Source organism: Camellia sinensis, chromosome 11 (genome assembly GCF_055761805.1).
Source record: "Camellia sinensis isolate YWXY chromosome 11, ASM5576180v1, whole genome shotgun sequence".
NCBI classification, from domain to species: domain Eukaryota; kingdom Viridiplantae; phylum Streptophyta; class Magnoliopsida; order Ericales; family Theaceae; genus Camellia; species Camellia sinensis.
Window position 1 is genome coordinate 174427691 of NC_138971.1, and position 21508 is coordinate 174449198.

A 21508-nucleotide genomic window follows, 5' to 3' on the forward strand; every position below is an offset into this window, starting at 1 on the left:
ATGTGATATTGGTTATGATAAAAGTTGTGTGATTATGAGCTAAAGGATATTGGTTATGAGATGTAGCTATGAGATATGTGATTGTAGTTATGAAATATGTGATATTGGTTATCAACAAAATGGTGCTGGTTATGAAATGTGGTTATGAGATATGTGATGAGAGCTCATAACTAAGTTATGATTAATTTGATTCTAATTATGAACAAATATGATTTTGGCTCATAACTATAAAAAGTGACCTGCTTACTAGGTCACTTTTAATGATGTGGCTCAATCTGAACCATTAATTTTCTATGTACCATACATTTTTTAAACAAAATGTACTATAGGCTTTCCCGCAATACCAACGTGGTTTGGATGACAATATTTGGGTAGTTGTATTACTACCTCGGTGGTTGAGATCTTAAGTTTGAGTACCACAAGGGTGTAGATGAATTTGAGATTATTAAGCTTGTTGTATGCTTGACTATATAGTTGAATGTCTAATTTGATCCACTTTTTATAACATTTGTAATTAGTCTTGTCGATTGAAAAAGAAAAATACAATCTAAATACTTTCTCAACTTTGATAGAGACCCCACTCCTCCTCCACCCCCACCACCCCCCTCCCCCCTCCACACACACACACATGGGGTTGGTGATTGAAGGAAAAAAAAAAAAAAAAATTTCTGGCCAATCAGCACCCAGCCAGTGAGGGTGTTGGGGTCTCCCCCAGTGATGGTCCCAACCTTTTCTCATACTTTCTTGTTCTCTTTAATTTAACAATAGTTATAATCAAATAGAGAATGAAATACATAATACGTATGAATGGATAAAACTTTACAAATTTATTGGAGAGATCACTTTTGAAAAAAAAGTATCTATTCAAATACGTTTTGTATTCGATTTTGTGGCTAGTTTTTATGTGTTTTTAAATTTTTCATGGGTTCATACTAGTTGAGATTTAATAGCTAAAATTTTAATGTCTAGATTGGATTTAAATTTATATATATGAATGCATTAAACCAAGGTTGAATTTGGTCAAAACAGTTTGATTACATACTTGGAAATAGAATCAAAAGAACAGAGCATTTTTTTGAAAAAAAAAAAGACTTTTAGCATACCTACAAAAAAAAACCTATTCGAGGCAGAAAAGAAATCCTCTTTTAGCACTTTGATCACTCAAATGTTGGATTAGTATAAGGTTGTACATAAAAGTTAAAAACAAAAATATAAAAATTAACTTTAAACTAAAAAGAGGGATAATAATGAAACACACAAATGAAAAAAATAAAAGGCTATTTTAAAAAGATAGTTATAATCAATTTTTTATGAGAAAAAAAAGTGAATTGTAATTTAAAAGGTGGATTATAACTCACGTCCTATACGACCCAAAGCATAAAAGCAGCATAAAAAAACAAAGGAAAGAGACAAAAAAGAGCACAATGTGGCAGTGAACTCAAATTAAAGTGGAATCCAAAATAAATGGCCGTCCTCTTTGCAATGGCATCAAATATCTTAATAATTTATGTAATAAATTCAACAAAGTTTGCCTCAGTTTTATCCCACCCCACAATGACTACCATTTGCTGCAACTATCACCTATTCATGCCGTTATTTTATTTTCTGACGATCGCCATTCTAGTAAAATAAATCAGATTACTTGAATTCAATTTGTATTCAATTTATTGTTAATATATTAAATAAATAAATTAAACGTACAAACATTTTAAATTTATGTTCAACACAATAGATAGAATGCTTAAAATTTTATCTTCACCTGAGATCCTAAATACAAAAATGATTGGACCACCCCAATTCCCGTTCCCTAGCCCTCCCCCTAGGATAGCAATAAATTATGTACTTGTCATTTTTCATTTTAAAAAAACACCTACAATTTGGATTCAATCCTCCAAATATAAGTATAAGTACAAGTACAAGAGAGTGAGCACTACTCTTAGCCTAACAACTTAAGAAAACTTCATACCGGTATCATTGTTCGAGACATGTCAATACACATGTAGTTTAACAACATCTAATTAATTTATTTTTTATTTTCATAACACCTAATTAATTAGTTTAGTTTATTTCATTTTATTTTCATATTGAAAATTATGACCTTAGCCTAAGCCATATTGAGAATTCAACTAACAACGATATGAGCTGGAGCATCAAAGACCGTCCAATTTAACTAGTTTGTTTAGGTTTGAGTTAAATGCTCATATGAGCTGAAGTATTAAAAACCGTCCGATTTAACTAATTTGTCCAGATTTGAGTTAAATACTCATAATTATTACTACTTTAAATGTCTATCTATTAATTTTCTATCATTTATAATTTTAAGGGTAAATTATGCTAACCGTCCCTATAGTTTGGGACTTGTGTCACTTTAATTCTTGATTTTTCAATTGTGACACATTTGACCCTGAATTTTGAATCTTGTTCTGAATAAGGACAATTGAAGATACCATTGTTTAATTTTAAGGACAAAATCGTCAATTTAATAAAATATAAACTAATTTGACAAAAATAAATATCAAAAAAATATTTTTAATTTTTTAAAAATTATTTTTATTCACTAAAGATAAAAATTATGTAAAATTGAGCAAAATTAATAAAAATTACATGATTAATTTTTAAAAATTAATTTTACATGATTATCATCCAAGCACATAATAAAAATTAACTTGATAAAAAAAAATGTGTAAAATATTTATCAATTTTATATAATTTTATCTTTAGTGGATAGAAATAATTTTTAAAAATTTAAAAATATTTTTTTGACATTTATTTTTATCAAATTAGTTTATATTTTATCAAATTGACGATTTTATCCTTGAAAAATCTAATGGTATCTTCAATTGTCCTTATTTGAAAAAAGATTCAAAATTCAGGATCAAATGTGTCATAATTAAAAAGTCAAGAACTAAAGTAACATAAATTCCAAATTATAGAGATTATTAATGTAATTCACTCAAATTTTAATTTTAAAATTTTCCTGACACACGTCAACAAATATGAATACTATATGTGTTCGAATCTTAAATTTATAAAAAACATATAAATTAAAAAATAAATAAATAGAAGAACAATAATTAGCCGTCCAGTGGCAAATGACTTTAAAATCAAATAATTGCATAATAATAATAATAATTCCACAAAAGCTTGAGAAGAAATCCATGGAAATTACGGTCGGAAAATCGAACGATCCGTGTCATTTCCGTAATAATCTCGAAACCAAAGGGCTTTATATTTAAAAAAAACTCCAAAGATTCCATCCCCTGTTTCTCCCTTTTCTCTCTCATCATCACAGATTGGGTTGGAAGCTACACACGCGGTATGAGTCGCTGTGCAAGACAAAAAAAAACCACTTTTCGTGTTTGTTTCATTATTCTCTCAAATCTCAAATCAAATTCATTCACAAATTCAAATATTTTATCCTTTTATTTTATTATTAATTATTAATATTTTAAAATTAAATTCAGGAGACGATCACTCTCAGTCTGTTAAAACTCTCTCTCTGAATCTCAATTTCAGAGACTCCTGTTTTCTCATGGTTCTTCGTCACGATGACGAAGCTTTGAAGCTGTGATTCTCAGGTACGTCGTTGATTTATACACCTACAATTGATTTTGATTATCTGGATTAGTTGATTCAACTTTTATGTATACTTCGAATTCAGTTCTGATTTCATGATCTAATTTGGTCTAGTTGTGGTCGATGAAGTTAGGTTTGAAGTTCGGATTTAAGCTTCAATTCGTGCTTCTTTGAAGTTCGGATTTGGTTCGTAGATTGAATCTAGGAATATCATCGAGTTTGAACGGATCAGATCAAACTCTTGTAGAGGAAAATGGATTTGTTTTGTGGATTAGCGGAGATTCATTTCTTGACTGACTTCTGATGAAGTTGATTTCTCAGCCGGAGATTATTCTTTGATTTAAATCTTAAAATCACAGCAATTTTTTAATTTGAATTTTCCAGATATAAGCTTTATTCGATCAGATTAATCATCTGGTACTCGGACTTTTGTTTGTTTGTTTGTTTTTTGTGCAATTCAGATTTACCTTTGTTTCAAAATTGAGAAAAATAATTAATCTGTGAATTTTGTCCTGAATAATGTGCTTGAAAGTCTTGAATGTTAAATCTCCCAACAGTAAAAATTAGCAAAATTGAAAACTTCTTTTGAATTTTGAAATGATGACTTACGTTTTTTTATGATAAACCTAACGAAAAGAACAGATCACTTTCAGAGTTATCTTCTGTCTTTTTCGCATTCAAATTTGGCCAGTCTAGAACTGATTAGAGTGTGCCAGATAAGAATTTTCTGTTCTATTTTTTTGGAAAGTGCCAGATAAGAATGTTGTTGAAAATGCTGATAAAGCAGTTTTAAATTCGAAATCTCATGCCGATCACCGAATTTAAATTTGTTCACACACTAAAACACAAGCTTGATTGATTCAAAATTGTGAATCACGTTGTTTTGAAACAATCAAAATTTCTATTTTGCTTGCACATTTTAATAATGTGTGATATGACTCCATTTAGCGTGGCTTCAGTTCATTGGTGACCATAATTTTCGCGGGCCAGACCAATATAATTGAGGATCTAAGATAGCAAAATCACATGTTTCTTTCGACTCACTTGGGTGGGTGGGGGCTCTGATTTTAGTATGATGAAAAGTTTTAATTTCAAAATCTCATGCTTGATCTAATATCGCAAAATCACATGGCTTTGAGTAAAATTTATTATTTACTCATTTTTTTTTTTTGGTAATAATAAGAAATTGGTTTTGCTTCTAATATCCTGCCTATTTGAACTTGAGAGTTAAGTTCTTTCTAATTTCTTCCTAAAAGCCTTTAAATGAGTTAGCAAGTGAGGTAACTATTACAATCTTTTTTAAATTGGGAAATACAGTTTTAGAAGTTTGTACCAGAAAATATTATGTATTATCATTGAAATGCCCTAAGTTCATCAATATTGGGTGCACTGAAGTGACGGACATCAATGGTTGGAAAAACCAAGGTTAAAGACATGGTCAACTAAAACATTGACTGTATGCCTCAGTGTCTGAGCTAAACATTACAAGTCAATGCAAGTTTTAAGCTCTTCTGCCATTCTAGATTTTGGTTCATCCTGTGAATTTGAAATTTCGAACTGGTCTGTTTATGTGTGGGCTATGCTTTACTGTGTTTAGTATTCTCAATTGCTCTTAGGATTGGAGTCCATGACATTGCCTCATCCTGACGCTGAATTAAGGAGTATTTTGCTGACAAAACCAACGTAAAGATGAGGAAGCATCAGCTGAGGGAATCGATTAAGTCCTTTTTTGGAAGTCACGTTGATCCTGAAAAAGATGAAGAGCTGAAAGGAACTAAAACAGGTATATCCTTCTCTCAGGAAATAGAAAAGGAAACACAAACCCTGAACATTATACAATGATTGCGATTTACTGATTTAGCATCACACATACCAAAAAAATAAAAATATTGAATCCTTCATTTTAATGTGAACCTGCAATAAATTGATGAAGTATGTATGGCATTTTTCAAGATTTGTAGCTGTATAGTCTTTTATTGTTTTGTTAAATAAGATCTGTAACTTGAGTTAAGTTACTCCGAATTGTTTCTTGGATACTCAAAAAGCAGAAAAGAAAAATCCTCAATCTGAATGAACAAATATAGACATTTATTTCCTTTTGAAATAGCTTCATCTTTATGTTCAGCAATTTTTTTCTGTAAACAATGGATCTCAAAGCAGAAGCCCGGTATTAAACAGAAATTTCCTGCTCATTGCAGAGATTGAGGACAAAGTTCAGAAGATCTTGAACCTTATCAAAGAAGAAGATGATGAAAAAGATGGGAATACAGTGGGAAAATCGAAGAAAGAGCCACTTGTTGAATTAATTGAGGATTTCCACAAACATTACCAATCACTCTATGCTCGATATGATCATCTAACAGGAGAGCTAAGGGAAAAAGTTCATGGAAAACAAGAAAAGGATACTTTTTCTTCCTCCGGCTCAGACTCTGATTCAGATTATTCTTCTAAGGAAAAGGGCAGTAAAAATGGAAAATTACAAAATGAGTTTCAGAAGGTGACAGATGACATTAAGCAAGAACTACAAAGTGCACATCTAGAAGTGGCTGACTTGAAGAGGAAGTTGACAGAAACTACAAAAGAGAAGGAAGCTTTACATTTGGAATATCAGACGGCTTTGAACAAAATCCAAGAAGCGGAGAAGATGATCAGTGATTTAAAGATGGAAGCTGAAATGTTGAATGGTGAGAATTCAAAGCTTTTACTTGAGATTAGGGACCTGAATCAAAGACTGGACGGTGCTAGTACGCTAGAAGCTGAATTGCATCAGAAATTGGAGGACATAACAAGAGAGAGAACTGATCTATTGGTAGAAAAAGAGACCGCATTGCACAGGATTAAAGAGGGAGAGAAAATTACTGAAGAATTGAAAGTCGTGACAAATCAGTCAAATGATGAGAAAAAAACACTGCAGCTAGAACTTGAAGATCTTAAAGGCATACTCTGTACAACAAAGGATCAGCTGGCGTGTTCAGAACAGGAAGTAGCAAATTTAATCCAGGCACAGAAAGCTACCGAAGAACAAAATAGCTCTCTATCCTCTAAAATTTTAGAGCTCTCAACTGAGATTAATGGGGCACAAGACAAAATACAAGAACTTGTCACCAAATCTAGCCAGCTGAGGGAGAAATTGGGTGAGAGAGAAAAGGAACTTGCGAGTCACACCAAGATGCATGAGACCCATAAGAGTGAAACATCAGCTCGAATGAGGGGTTTAGAACTTGAGCTGGATTCTCTGCATACCCAGAAAGGAGAGATTGAAAAACAGAAAGCTGATGAGCTTTCCAGTCTTCTGAAGAAACTTGAGGAGAAGGAGAAAGATTCGTTGTCTCAAATTGAGGATATGACGACATGGATTAACAATCTGCAACTGGTACTGGAGGTGGAAACCTTACAGACCCAAAAAAGCAAATTGGAAGAACAATTGGTACGTGATAGCAATGAAGCATCGGGTCAAGTCAAGGGCCTACTGGACAAGGTCAATGAAAAGCAACAGGAACTAGAGACCCTAAATAGCCAGAAAATTGAATTTGAATCTCAACTGGAGATGAAAATTCTAGAAATGTCAGAATACATTGTTCGGATAGGAACTCTGGAAGAGGAGTCAGAAAAAAATATTGCAGATCAACGGAAGATGATCGAAGAGAAAGAGGGTCTTATGGTACAGGTGAAAGACCTGGAACGGGAGCTGGACTCTCTACAGAACCAGAATAGTGATTTGGAAGAGCAACTAAGAAGTAAAAACCAAGAGACTGATCAGATGCTAGCAGAAAAGGAGAGGCTGCAAGATCGAATTTCTGAATTGGAGAACGAACTCTCTGCTCTACAAAAAAAATCCAAAGATGGAGAGGATGAAGCATCGGCTCAAATTACAACTTTAACAGCACAAGTCAATGATCTGAAGATGGAGGTGGACTCTTTGCATGCACAGAAAGCCGAATCAGAGTCACATATTGAGAACAAGGCTCAAGAAATAACACAGTTCCTTGTTCAGATAGAAAATCTGAAAGAGGAATTAGCAAGCAAGGCCATGGATGGACAGAGAATGATGGAAGAGAGACAAAGTCTAACAATGCAGGTGAAGGATCTAGAAGAGCAGATGGAAAATAAAAACCAAGACATTGATCACTTGAGACAAGAAAAGGAGGGTCTGCAGGAGAGAATTTCCGAGTTGGAGAAGACATTAGTTGAGCAAGAAGAGTCGTCATTTACTCTCCAGAAGCAAGTTGAGGATGTCGGGAATGAAGCGTCTGCTCAGATTATGGCCTTAACAACGCAGGTTAACAATCTGCAACAGGAGTTGGATTCCATTCACTCTGCGAAAAGCCAATTGGTGTTGCAGATTGAGAGATGTAAACAAGAATCTTCAGAAAGCTTGACTCAAGTAGAGAATCAGAATTCCGAGCTAGCAAACAAGGTTGCGGATCAGCAAAGAATGCTAAAAGAACAGGAGGATGCTTTCAATGAATTGAGAGAAGAGCACAAACGACTCGAAGTTTTGTTTCAAGAATGCAAGGCAAACCTCGAAGTTGCTGAAAGGAAGATTGAAGAAATGGAAGAAGAGTTGCAAAAGAGTATTGACTCGAAAGATAGGAAAGTCGATGAATTGGAAGAAACAATCGAAGACTTGAAAAGAGATCTGGAAATGAAAGGAGATGAAGTGAGCACGCTGATCGAGAATGTCAGCACGATTGAAGTTAAGCTCCGGTTATCGAACCAAAAACTTCGAGTAACCGAACAGTTACTGACGGAGAACGAAGAGAGCCACAGGAAGAAAGAAGAGAAGTTCCAGCAAGAGCAAAGGTTGCTCGAAGAAAGGATTAATAGGTTGTCTGGAGCAATTGCAACTTACAAGGAAGCTCAAGTCAAGATTATTAAAGTCATCTCAGAGAAAGTCAACAACACCATGACCGGACTGGACACAGTAATGCTCAAGTTTGAGGAAGACTACGGGCACTTTGAGAGCCGTGTTTATGAAATCCTAAACGAGCTTCAAGTTGCAAAGAATTGGGTCAATGAGACAAATACCGAGAAACAACAACTAAAGGATGAGCTCAGCGTCCTGATCGAGCAACTGCAAGATAAGAAAGAAAAGGAATTGGTCTTGAGAGAAAGGATCAGAGAATTGGAAGCAAAGTTGCACAACACTGAGGATGAGAAGCAGAATTTGATCAAAAATTTTAAAATGCTTGAAGAGAAAATTGGGGAATTGGAGAAGACGATGAGTGAAAAGGATGAGGGGATATTGGGGCTCGGGGAAGAGAAGAGGGAGGCGATAAGACAACTGTGTATATGGATCGATTATCACCGGAGTCGATGCGAAGATCTCAAGGAAATGCTCTCAAAGGTATTATCTGGTAGAAGGCCAATGGCAACTTGAGAGTGTTCTAATTTTTTATTTTTATTTTTTATTTTTGCATTTATGTCTATTATTATGATTTTTGTAGTTGATTGTGATATTTGATTGGTTTATTTTGACAATATCATTTGTTGGTAGAACTTTTACAAGTTTAGATTTTGTATAGGAAATTAGTTCTGTTTTTGTGTACTGTTTTCGTCATCAATTATGTCTAAAAGTTTAGACTCTATTCATCACTGTTCTTAAATTTTTTTTAAATTATGTAAATCATTCATGTCCCTTTCCCTCTCTCTTTATCGTTGACCATTTCAGTTTAGTGGGGTTTGGAGTTTATTTTTTTGACTTTTTTATTCCTTTTTCTTTTTTTGTGTCTAATGAACCCTTTTTTTTTAAAAAATAAATAAATTTAATTACCCATAAAACCTTTTTTTAAAAAATTTAAATTTCCAAATTCTACTTGATGAACTATTTTTTTTTTAAAAAAAAAAAAAAATCCACAAAAGAGAGAAAAAAATTGTGAATTTGTTTCCTTATTTTGATTTTTGTAAAAAATAATTTCACCTTTAGATTCATCTAGACAAGGTAGACTAGAAAAATTAAAAAAAATGACATAATTTTAAAAAAAAAAATCACTAAAAACAAAAAAATTTGAAATAAAATGTAATTTATTTAAAATTTTTCAAACAATTAAAACTAAATGAGCTTAAAAAAAAGTTTGGTTTGTTTAACATTCAAGTCAATCTCAGATGAATTTTAACTAGGATAATCACAAATTGAGCTAAAATAGTTTTATTTAAAAAAAAAAAAAAAGAGTTTTATGATACATATAAATTTATTAAGTTGAGTTTGAGTCGAACTCAAAAAATTAACAATCATAAAAAAAAACGTTCAAACATAATGAGCTAATTACAAACAAACTTTTCACCAGCCTAGGACGAGTTTAATTCATTTTAAAGCTTACATGTCATCTTCAAAAATAGCATATGTGGTGAGTTCAGTAGTAAAAACTTGGAATTGCTCGAAAGCAACTCCATTCCATATTAGCTCGGATGAGTACAAGGTCCAAATTAAATCATCTTCTTAGACTGTGTTTGAATCATAAATTTGGATAGAGATTTAAAAAGGAAAAACAATATATGAGTAAAATATAACTATATTTCACACCTTATCTAGTACACTTTCTAAATCCCTACTTAAATTTATGATCCAAACACAATTTTAATATATTTATACAAACTTATTAACTAATCTAATATTCATTACTAATTTTCTAGAAAGAAATAGAAACAATGCTAGACATGTTATGCTAGGCAGCTTACACACAAAAAGCATAAAGAAAATACAACACCAAATTACCAATCTCAATTTAAAAACCAGATACAGAAATATTATTTAACAAAGGATAATGCTAAAATTTCTGGAAAGTTACTACTAGAGGATGTCTAGTGTTATCCTTCTTGACAACTTATTATTGGTAGTGCATATATGAATCAGGAAAAACCTAAAAACAAAAGGAGATGGAGAAATATGGACTGGACAATTTCAACATTGGGCTAGAAATTGGTTTCTAAACTTCCTCACAATCATCAGAAAAAAAAAAAAGAAAAAAAAAGAAAAAAAAGAAAGAAAAGAAAAAGGAGCCCATTGATTATCTTCTCTGTTCCTTTGTCTTGCAAAAATTTGCATGGAAGTCCAACAAATACCCGAACTTCCCTGTGATTTCAGTCAGATATCCTCATCTCAACTCCAAGAATGTCCTTTACCACCTCGTATGTTACAAATGCAATTGCTATCGATGGTACCACCTAAAGAGTGAGGCAATCGCATTAAAATATTAATCTAACAATTTCATTCATAAAGGAAAGACGATATCAACCTGGCTAGCAGTTATAGAATGCCTTAAGAACTAACGAACCTATGTAACCCTCCTTTGATCAAACTTAGGGTTGCATATGAATCACGTTGCTCCGGCGCTTGGCTTAGCTAGGTTCATTATGTATATAAACGAGCTAGAATAAGCTCTCCTTGTTTATTTTTTAAATTAAAGGATAAATATATTGTTCATATATTAAATAATATAAAATTTGTTATATATGCATATTTAACATGCTACTGATAAAAAAAAACAACAAAAAAAAGCCGACCGGGCTTGATTGTCGAGCCAAACCTTTTCTTCAGTATTGAGCTTCAAGACAAGCTCAAGCATGATTAGCATTAATGAGCCGAACCGAGCCAAGCTTGAGTTTGATTCATTTTTGAGCTCGATAGACAAAGGAGATGAGCTTGAGCTCTGCAAAACTTGGCTCGGCTCAACTTGTTGGCAGCCCTAATCGAACAAAAACAATAGGTGAAGATGTATCCGGAGATCATTATAATGGAAAGTAATAACCTTCACTGAATTGGGGACCAAACCCTTGTACAAGGCTCCAAAACCCTCATGCCGAACTGTTTTTCTGAATGCGTCAACCATACCCGAATACTCGAGTGGTGCCTTGCTCTTCCCATCACCAGTAACAACTGAAGCAGCATCTTTCCAGCCCACCATCTGCATCCTTCGCCGGATAACATCAAGAGGATAAGCAACAGTCTGGCCAACAGTTCCAGCAGCAGCCCCACATGCGAGCTTTGTTGTCACACTCAACTCTGTGTTTTCAACTAGTCCAAATGGTCTAGATTTGATCAACCAGTCTTTTAAAGATTCATACACAGCAAAGTTCAGACCCACATATGGTATCTACAGGCATCATATTATATATATTAGGCCTCTTGGCATAGAAATAAGAAAATGATTCATCTTTGATATAAAACAAACAGAAAAAGCCGATAACCTTGATAAAAAATATGTGAAAAACCAATTCTTATTCATCATCTTTAAAGGATAATTAGAGTGCAGCCTATTATGCAACATTCAGCCTTCATTACGTAACACTCAATCCATCTATGTTCATCATCAGCACTAAGCTAGAGAACTAAGGCACTAACTAAAATTTTAGAGAGAGTGAGAGAGAGAAAAGAGATGGTCATGTACAGTTTTTTTAATACCCTTTTCCCCCCCTCTCTTGATTGGCTATACGTACATCCAGAATCCCAGAAAAAGGACTCTATATGTATAAGCTTGTAGACTTCAACATAAACAAGCAATCAATGAACCAATACAGGGTAACTTACAACTCCTATTACAGAAGGAAGCCATCCTCTGTATAAAGCGCGAGGGCCTTCTTCACGAAAAACTGTTGAAAGAGCATGGAAGATTCCTCTATATTGGCGAGGAGACATCTCTGTCTGCAAAAATTGAAAAAGGGATGAAAAGTGAAATCATCAATTCCAAAATTAGGACAGCAGACAAAACTGCATAAATTGAATATACAAAAGATATCTCCAAACAATACCTGGACAGTGAGCCGACCTCGTACCATGTCCATTGGGTAAGTTGCCGACATGGCAATAATACCAGCACATGCTCCAGCTCCAAGGCGTAACGGAGGGGTGAGTTCAGCATCCTCTGCATGACATGACAATGAGAAATAACAACCCTATTCTACATGCCAACATTGCTTAAATTCAAACCTAACATTTAACAGAAAACAAATTCAGTGACTCGAATAGGAGCTGATGTGTGAACCTCATTTAAACATTGTTAGTAGTTAATTGCAAAAGTTGAATGTGTTCATATGCTCAGCACTTGGTCTTCTATTTCTTATCCATTAACTACTAAATTACAACCATTACATCTTATCAGAGACAAAAATAGTCCACATTCCACAGACTAATTGTCCCGTCCCATTTTATATGCCACTTCAAGAGATCATATCTTGTTTTAGTAGCATTGTTCTTCATAACAATCTTCAAAATTTTGATAGTTAAAGAGCCTACATCCCAAGGAGATTGAAATGAATCAACTCATTGTGTTTCAGATAGCATTTAAAATGAGCACATTTTTTGGTGTCATTTAACAGGACCTATCTGTTTTTCCTAATTTTGAATTTTTTGAGGTTCCCTGAAATTAACTTTGGTGAGAGCTCCATTTATCCTAAGTACTCCATTCAAGAAACTGGATTTGAGCTGCATGAATTATTAGAGATCATAAAATGGCAAATGCCCTTTTCGAACAAAGTGTGAAGTCCATTTATTATATGGAACACTATCCCAAACAGTAGAAACATATTCAGAAATAAACTAAAACTCAATTTCAAATAAAAAAATAGGCTGTGGACTTCTTAGAAAACATGGCCGCTGCACACACGTACACACGAAAAGAAAAAAAAAATGCAACAAGCAATTTTCTTCCAACTTTAGTACAATTTAAATTGGATTGCTTTGGATCAACCAGCTAGTCCAACAATCAACACATGCACTCGTGAACTTATGACTGCCATAGACACACCACAATCCATCACACTTTCTACCTTGACCAGACCTTAACCAATAAACCAGTGGCGGATCTGTACTTAGTACATGTGAGAATGAGGAAACATATCAAAGGGATCATAGCTTTGTTAAAGGTTAAAAGAGTAATAGAGTAATCTGAGAACAGAAAATAGGAGCAGGTCATACCCTTTCCAGTTTGCTGCCGATAAAACCATAGAATTCCCCTGTTTGATGTCAAACATGAGCACAAAGAAAAAAATATTTTGATAATCAAATTCAGATATTATGTGCAATAAGACTTCAAAAGGTAATGCAGGTCAAAGGTGAATAGATAGATATTTGTGCTACATGTGGATGACATAAGGCATGCCACTGTTAGTTTTATATTGAAGCTCAATACACAAATATATATATATATATATATATATATATAAAATTACAAAAGGGAATCTGATTTACTAACCAGAGTCATTCTTCGATGAGTAGTGCTATAGAAACTAAAAAATTTACAAATTAATTTACAAGCTGATGTGTTTCCTCTTAAATCACATGGTGATGTGGCAAGTGCAAGTCAGGTGCCACATCACTTTGTATGCAAAGTTTGTAAAGATCTTTAGTAAGTGTATTCATTCTTAGATAAATGATCACCATGAGTCAGAGGCAAGAGAATCTGATCAATCCCCTTTTTGCCTTACGGTGGAAAGCTGAATCACTTCAAAGCAAAGGGTGCTTCAGATTATGTCAATAAGGGCCCTATGATAATTTAGAAATTCAACAATTTGATAAAGAAAGGCAAAACGGAATGATTTTGAATTTTGATTCATTAGTAAAAACCTATGAAACGTGGGTACTTTGAAAAATATGCCGTACCCGTATCGGATACTTACGGGGTGTATGTACTTCTGTATACGTACCAAGTACATGAAACACGTACTCAAATTATTTTCTTCTTAATTTTTGGCGTACCTAGTATATATCCAAGCCGTACCGTACCTCAATTGAAACAATATTTTTGTTATACTACAGAGATGAAACTCCTTTAATTAAATTTCTTTTTAATTTTTAATTTTATACTCAACATGATTTTAAAATTAAACTATGGTTTGTAAGTTATTTAATATATTGACATTTAATTTTGATTTATGGTGAATTACACTAATAGTCCCTATAGTTTGGGGCTTGTGTCACTTTAGTCCTTGATTTTTCAATTGTAACACATTTGACCATGAATTTTGAATCTTGTTTCAATTAAGGACAATTGAAGATATCATTAGATTTTTCAAAGGTAAAATCGTCAATTTGATAAAATATAAACTAATTTGACAAAAATAAATGTCAAAAAAATATTTTTGAATTTTTAAAAATTATTTCTACCCACTAAAGATAAAATTATGTAAAATTGATAAATTTTTTAGAAATTTATTTATTTTTTTTACCAAATTAATTTTTATTATGTATTTGGATGATGATAATGTAAAATTAATCATGTAATTTTTATTGATTTTGATCAATTTTACATAATTTTATCTTTAGTAGATAGAAATAATTTTTAAAAAATTAAAAATATTTTTTTGACATTTATTTTTGTCAAATTAGTTTATATTTTATTAAATTGACGATTTTACCCTTGAAATTAAATAATGTTATCTTCAATTGTTCTTATTTGGAACAAGATACAAAATTCAGGGTCAAATGTGTCGCAATTGAAAAGTCAGAGACTAAAGTGACATAAGTCCCAAACAATAGGGACTGTTAGTGTAATTTGTCCTTTGATTCATACCTTTACTTTTGGCATTTTATGTTAATTATAGGTTGGATCTTAATAAATTAAACCATTTAATTAATTTTTATATTACTCTAAATTAAAAATAAATATTTTTTCATAAGCGTACCAACCCCAAGCTGTACCCTACTTTTTTTTAGATTTTACTATATCGACATACCCGTATTGTACCAGTACCAGTCCTTATACCCGTACTCGTGCTTCACAAGTAAAAAAACCTTCTCCATCTTTAAGTTTGTCGAAGCAAGAACATTATGCAATTGATTGAAATATGAAAAAGTTCTGAAATAACTGTTTCATGTCTTCAACTCCAATTTTTTTTTTTTTTTTATCGGCAAATGTTAGTTGTTAGATTAGCACCTATGGGAAAAAATCTCCCTACCCTTGGCAAAGCACTAAGTACTTGCACACCTTTAATTCAACTTCCCTAAGAGGAATTGAACCTATAACCTTCTTGGGACTAAGCCTTAAGGAAGACATGGTGACCAACTAGGCTAGGCCTAGTTGGTTAACAGAAATCCAAGGCCTTGTTTGGTTTGTATTTGAGAAACATGTTTTGAGAGAAAAAGTACGAAAATTTGTTTGGTTTGATTTTTTTCAAAAGATGTTTTGAAAAATTATTTTGAGAGAGAGTTTTGGAAAAAGAGATTGATTTGATGTGTATGAGAGAGAGATTTGTTTGGAAAATTTGTAAACCAAACAAGTTTTGAAAAAAAAATTTGGAAAAATTTGTTTAGTTTGATTACTTTTGAAAACTTATTTGTAGAGAATTTTTCTCAAAATTTTTTGAGAAACACAAACCAAACAAGGCCCAATTGTTTATTTATTTATTTTTTGGAGAGAAGTAATAAGTAACCAGTGAATAAGAAAAGACAAACATAAATGTTCAAAAAAAGAGAAAAGACAAATATACAAAATGGAATAATAGCACCACAGCACGGAGGTCTCCACCAAAATTGCAAGGAGGGAGCACAGTAAAAACAGAAATAATCCAAATGTCTGCAAGATGCAACAATACAAAGCCTATATCTTATAGCAATAATCAAACCAAATCATAAAAACAAGCCATCAAGCTCTAAATATTAGGAACAACAGAGACAAATAAAACAGCAAAAATAGAACAAAAGGGAGCAATGTAGCATACTTGGACGCTTCCTCATAGCTAAAGAACTTGACGGCCGAGTTTGGAACAATGCGAGCACAATTAGTGCCATTGCCTTTAAATAATCCTCGAAAACCCTCAGTTCTCCATATATATTTCAAGCCCTGAACTGTTCCATTGTATTTTATACTATGAGGATTTTGAACCTGCATTTTTAGGACCAAATAAATGCGTAACATTTTTTTTCCATGCACGGTACAATAATAAAATAAGGCAACAACAAATGACAGAGAATAAACTATCCAAACTAGAATCTTTCTGAGTTTGCAAGAAGCATTCTTAGCAAATGCTATGGAAATTCTGTTTTTAACATGATAAAAAATTGATGACTGCTAGTGCCTCAAGTATGTGATGGTACAAGCAATTACCCCAATGAATTTGCTTCAATGTCACTGGTTCAATGATTCAATCCTTAAGAAGGTGCTAGACATAAAGCGACAAAAGGGAATTCCGACATTATTATAGCTGAATCTCATGTCCAACTAAATTCCCAAACTTAGAACTTGGGATTTTGATTTTGATTACATATCATAAAATTTTTTGTTAGGCAAAATCATCTTTGGCAAAAGTTTTACCAAGACAAAAAAAAATAAAAATAAAATGCAAATTGGTTCCTATTAGTGTGAAACTTTCATGGTCAACTTAACAAGCCTTTTTTCCCCAATTAGTAGGGATTGGCTGCATGGATCTATTTTCTCCAATTGGTTCTATTTGCAGTAATATCCTTAGTTAAGTTTAAGATAGTCAAGTCCTTACTTATCACCTTACACACATGTTAGGTCTGGATAATTTTTTCTTTGTCTTGTCTTTGACTGGTGCCAATGGGCTTATTTCTTATTTTAGCTTTTTTGTAACATCGCTCATCCATCTCAACATTTTCATTTCAACTACTCTTTTTTGAACATATTTTTCCTTAACCACCCAACATTCAATACCATACACCATTTTTTATAAGTAAATTCTGTACCATAACCATAGCAGTTTGTTTAACTTAATAGAAATGTTACAATCACACAACACTCTTGATGCACTCTTCCATCTCATCCATCCCAACTAGTTCTATGGGTCGTGTAATCTTCAATCTCTCCATTTATATGAATTATTGATCCAAGATATCGAAAAGGACCTTTCTTGTACTCCTCAAGTATTACTCTCTCTTCATACTTATAGTTTTGCTAAAGTTACACTCAAGGTTTCAAATAATGGTTGCAGTCATTATAATGGTAACGAGGATGGTGACGTGGTTGTGGGGTGTAGGAATGTTTTGTTTTAATTTTTAATTAATTAAACTAGAATTGTTTCATAACCAAGTACTTCAAAACCTCCAAAACCTCTTTTTTCACAGCATTTGGAAGGTGACATAATGCTCCAAAAGAATTGGGGTTCCGGCGAAGATTGCAAATTTTCCTTTCCTTTCCTTTCCTTTCTACAGCTTTGGGCAACCAGAAGCAGAATTAAGGAAAAAGAAAATTCCTTCAAACTTTTAAATTAGAAACAAAACACACACACAAAAAAAGAAAAGAAAAGGTAGTGCACTTCAAACTCCTCGTACATTCTCCTTGATACCACCGCTAGGAAAGCATGCATTGACAAACTCCATCAGATAGAAATCATTAGCAAAACATTTTATACAACAAAGCATCTCAACAATGGGAATAATGCATATCTATGATGCTGTGAATGCAAAGGTTCTACACAAATTCTACCCATGCTATATGAAATCAGCTGGACACAAAATTTCTACCTGGAGCAAAATCTTTAACCGTTCTAATGGAGCAACAGCACTACGTGACCTGCAACATGAAGTATATAGGATAGACTTAGTAAAGAACTACTAGGTGAAATGAAAATTTACCAACTTACGCAATTTTATCAACAAAAATTATGTATCTACCCTTTAGGCAGTAGCAATCGTTATAACTTGATAACGATATAGAGGAAGTACTGTGTGATAATTCTGCCATCAAGTTGAAGATGTGAAGTGAATATAATATTACCATAGGTAACAAGCTGGCCTATTTTGAAAGCTACCCCCCCGCGTTACGCAGCACAAATTCATGAAAGGGTATAAATTGTAGAATTAGCAATGATCATATAAATGTAAAAAAAGGTAGTTTTCTATTTGATACTGTTATTGACTTGACTGCGGTATCACTAAAACATAGAGAAGTGGTCAGAGTTTGGACATCCAACCCCAATAAACAAATACAAATGCTGCTACCACGGCCTAAAATTTTGCATATAATAGACCAATCATATATGGCCTCCTATTCTGCATTTTTGCTAAGATTGATAGAAGCCAAAGATGGAGTTCATCTCAGTCGTACTTTTAATCCAGAAAAATGCAACAAATAACCGAATCTATTAAGTACCTAATTTCATGCCTGCATTACACAAACTCATCCCTGCAAGTCTTTAATAAATAAAGTAAAACATGTGGCTATGAACCTGGTGTTCCAACAAAGGCTAAAATCTACTCGAATATCAAAAAAAAAAGTAGCTAGCACCTTCGAAATTTTTGCTACAGTGCTTGCAACAGCCGAGACAATAATGAGGGAAACAAAGTAACAAACACAAACTGAAGATATACATGATTATAAATAAGTAAATACTATGAGAGTGTAACGCTTAAATTAACAGGTTCCTCAGACTAAATATACATGAATAATATATATATATATATATATATATATATAACAGTTTATAAGTGAAGATTACACTTTCCCAACACATAACTATCAATACAACGTATATGTATTGTGTATATGCACAATTTTAAGCCTATTCAGTAAATAACACAGACCATCTATCATTCAAACAAGTCTCAAATCAACAATAACAACATCGAAAAGATAGCAAACTATTCAAATTGATAAAAACGAACGATTCAATAAGCAGAACTAGTAGCGATCGAAATACATGTTCGACTACATTACGGTGAAATTGAAAACGACAAAAATTCGGAAATAGTAGAGTAAGAACTGACACTCCTCCGGCGACACCGCCGGCGACGAGAGACTTGCAGATGCTTAAGAGCGCGTGACTCGGAGCCTTGACTCCTTCTCTAGCAATCTTCGCTTCCTCAGCCAGATTGACGATCGTCGACACCGCAGTCTCGCTTGTCTTCGCTACCACATCTTCAGAGGCCATTCAAACCCTAACTCGCCGGAACCCTAGGAAAAACTCGCCGCCGTCACGACCTCCGGCGATCCAAAGCGAAGGAGACGTGGTTTCGTGAGAAATGGTTTAGTTGTTTTTTAAAAATCGAAATTATAAGATTTTTTAAGAATTTGTTTGGATTATAATTTTTTTTTTTGCTTGTAATTTTTAAATTTTGTATTATTAAAAAAAAAGTACAAAAAATAAACAGAATATTTGATAACTTTATATTAATTTTTTTTGACTAAAAATTTACTTTTCCAAATAAGACCTTATGAATCTAATGTTATCTTTGACAACTATACAGTGATGCTAGAAACTTCTAATTTAGAAGTTCTAAACACATCTTTAATGAGATGGAAAAGACAAAAAAAAAAAAAAACAAACAAACAGACACAGTATTGACATTGATAATGGATAAGACCTACTCTCACATCACTAATGACACCTCTAATTAGAGATTCCAAGCATATTTAGGCAACTATATATATATATATATATTTTCTAAATATTTGTCTTTAGTAAAAAGAATTAGTTTGTTTTGTTTTTGTAGGTTCGTGTAGTGTAGAAGGATGCAAAAATAAAAAATAAAAAATAAAAAAATTAAAGTAATTTAACTAGAGACATAAAAATGCAGGAAAAAAAAAAAATCAACTTTTTAGGGGGCTATTTAGGGTATGCTCATATTTTATTATGATTGGATTTGAAACTGCAATTGAGAGTGACTCCAAGGTTGACACTAGCTAGTAGCTAGGGTTGCAACATTTGTTGGGTTGGATCAAATTTAAACTAATTTAACCCCAATCTCATCGTCCCATCAACTTTGGTTTAGAACTTTCAACCCATTTTGAGTTAGTAAAACTTAAAAAGGTATTATCATCTAGGTAATATGACCACTAGAGCATGTTTGTTTTGAGGGATAAGAGGGTGGGATTAGACTATTAATCTCATCGAACTAATAGTCCATTGTTTGTTTGAAAAATTTTGCTCCGAACTAATAGTCTCCCCGAATTATTAGTCCCACAAACATGGGACTATCCTATCCCATGGGGGTGTGGGATGGGATTATTTTGTGAAATGTCCATTTTACCCTCCATGCTATTACTTAGTGAAAAATTAGAAAAGGGTAAAATAGTCTTTTGAACATTTATAAATTATTTTTTTGGTGTTGTTAATTTAAAAGTATATATTAAATAAAAAATTTAAATTATAAATTATGTTAATCATATTATTTAATTTTGATGATGTCTAAAATATATTAGTTAATATACATATTATTTGACACAAATTATTATCTTTTTAAAATCTATATATTTGTTAAATATTATTTAAATAAAATAATATTATCTTTTTAAAATATATATGTTAAATATTATTTTAAATATTTTCAAAAACTTTACTATTCACTTTTTGAAAAATATGGTTAATTACTATTCATCTTTTGACAAATCGATTAATTATATTATTTTGACAAAAATCATTATTTTAAATATTTTCAAAAACTTTACTATTCACTTTTTGAAAAATAGGGTTAATTACTATTCATCTTTTGACAAATTGATTAATTATATTATTTTGAAAAAAATGATTGATTGGTTGTATTATTTTGACAAATTTGATATTTATGGGTTGTCTTATTTTGACAAAATTAATATGGAGTGGTAAAATACATTTAGTTTAAAATCTTTACAACATATACAATATTTTAAAGATGACATATATTTTCAGATCCATCATAAATATTATTTATAGAGATTTTTCTGTATGCAAAATTTTGATTAGAACTTATATAACATTATATGCAGAATACATCACGTGCGCTATTAAATCTTTTACACTACATTGATTATATTATATTATAATCAAACAAGAAGAAAAAGATGGAGTTATATATATATATATATATTATAAACTAGATGGAGAAAATTATTTGTTTGTTTGAAAGTTGTGAACTTTGTATTAAATTGTCTACAAAAACGGTGGCTCCATGTTTGAAAAAAACAAGAAGAAAAAAATCAATCTTATTTTTATCTTTTTAATTCTTATCATTTGCTGACTATTTAAATTTAAGGAGTGTGCTTATGTAAGCAATGACATCAAG

At 32.3% G+C, this 21508-nt stretch overlaps 2 protein-coding genes across 3 annotated transcripts; one reads left to right on the forward strand and one right to left on the reverse strand.

The window, feature by feature from the left end:
• The first annotated feature begins 3127 nt into the window (after window positions 1-3127).
• LOC114313320 (uncharacterized) lies at window positions 3128-9226 on the forward strand. 2 transcript variants are annotated; one of them, XM_082896170.1, is made up of 4 exons: window positions 3128-3316; window positions 3465-3578; window positions 5193-5359; window positions 5775-9226. In XM_082896170.1, exons 3-4 carry the CDS (start codon window positions 5266-5268, stop codon window positions 8954-8956), a joined length of 3276 nt encoding a protein of 1091 aa, XP_082752296.1. In that variant the 5' UTR covers window positions 3128-3316; window positions 3465-3578; window positions 5193-5265; the 3' UTR covers window positions 8957-9226. The 2 variants fall into 2 exon arrangements, with proteins under 2 accessions (XP_082752296.1, XP_082752297.1); XM_082896171.1 differs by having other exon boundaries at window positions 3263-3357.
• Window positions 9227-10300: 1074 nt separating this feature from the next.
• LOC114313283 (mitochondrial adenine nucleotide transporter ADNT1) lies at window positions 10301-20030 on the reverse strand. The gene is made up of 8 exons (XM_082896176.1): window positions 19235-20030; window positions 17993-18041; window positions 16231-16394; window positions 13490-13527; window positions 12325-12437; window positions 12104-12217; window positions 11325-11669; window positions 10301-10740 (listed from the first exon to the last, which is right to left on the reverse strand). The coding sequence occupies exons 1-8, from the start codon at window positions 19396-19398 to the stop codon at window positions 10657-10659; spliced, it is 1071 nt and encodes a 356-aa protein (XP_082752302.1). The 5' UTR covers window positions 19399-20030; the 3' UTR covers window positions 10301-10656.
• Window positions 20031-21508: the final 1478 nt, after the last annotated feature.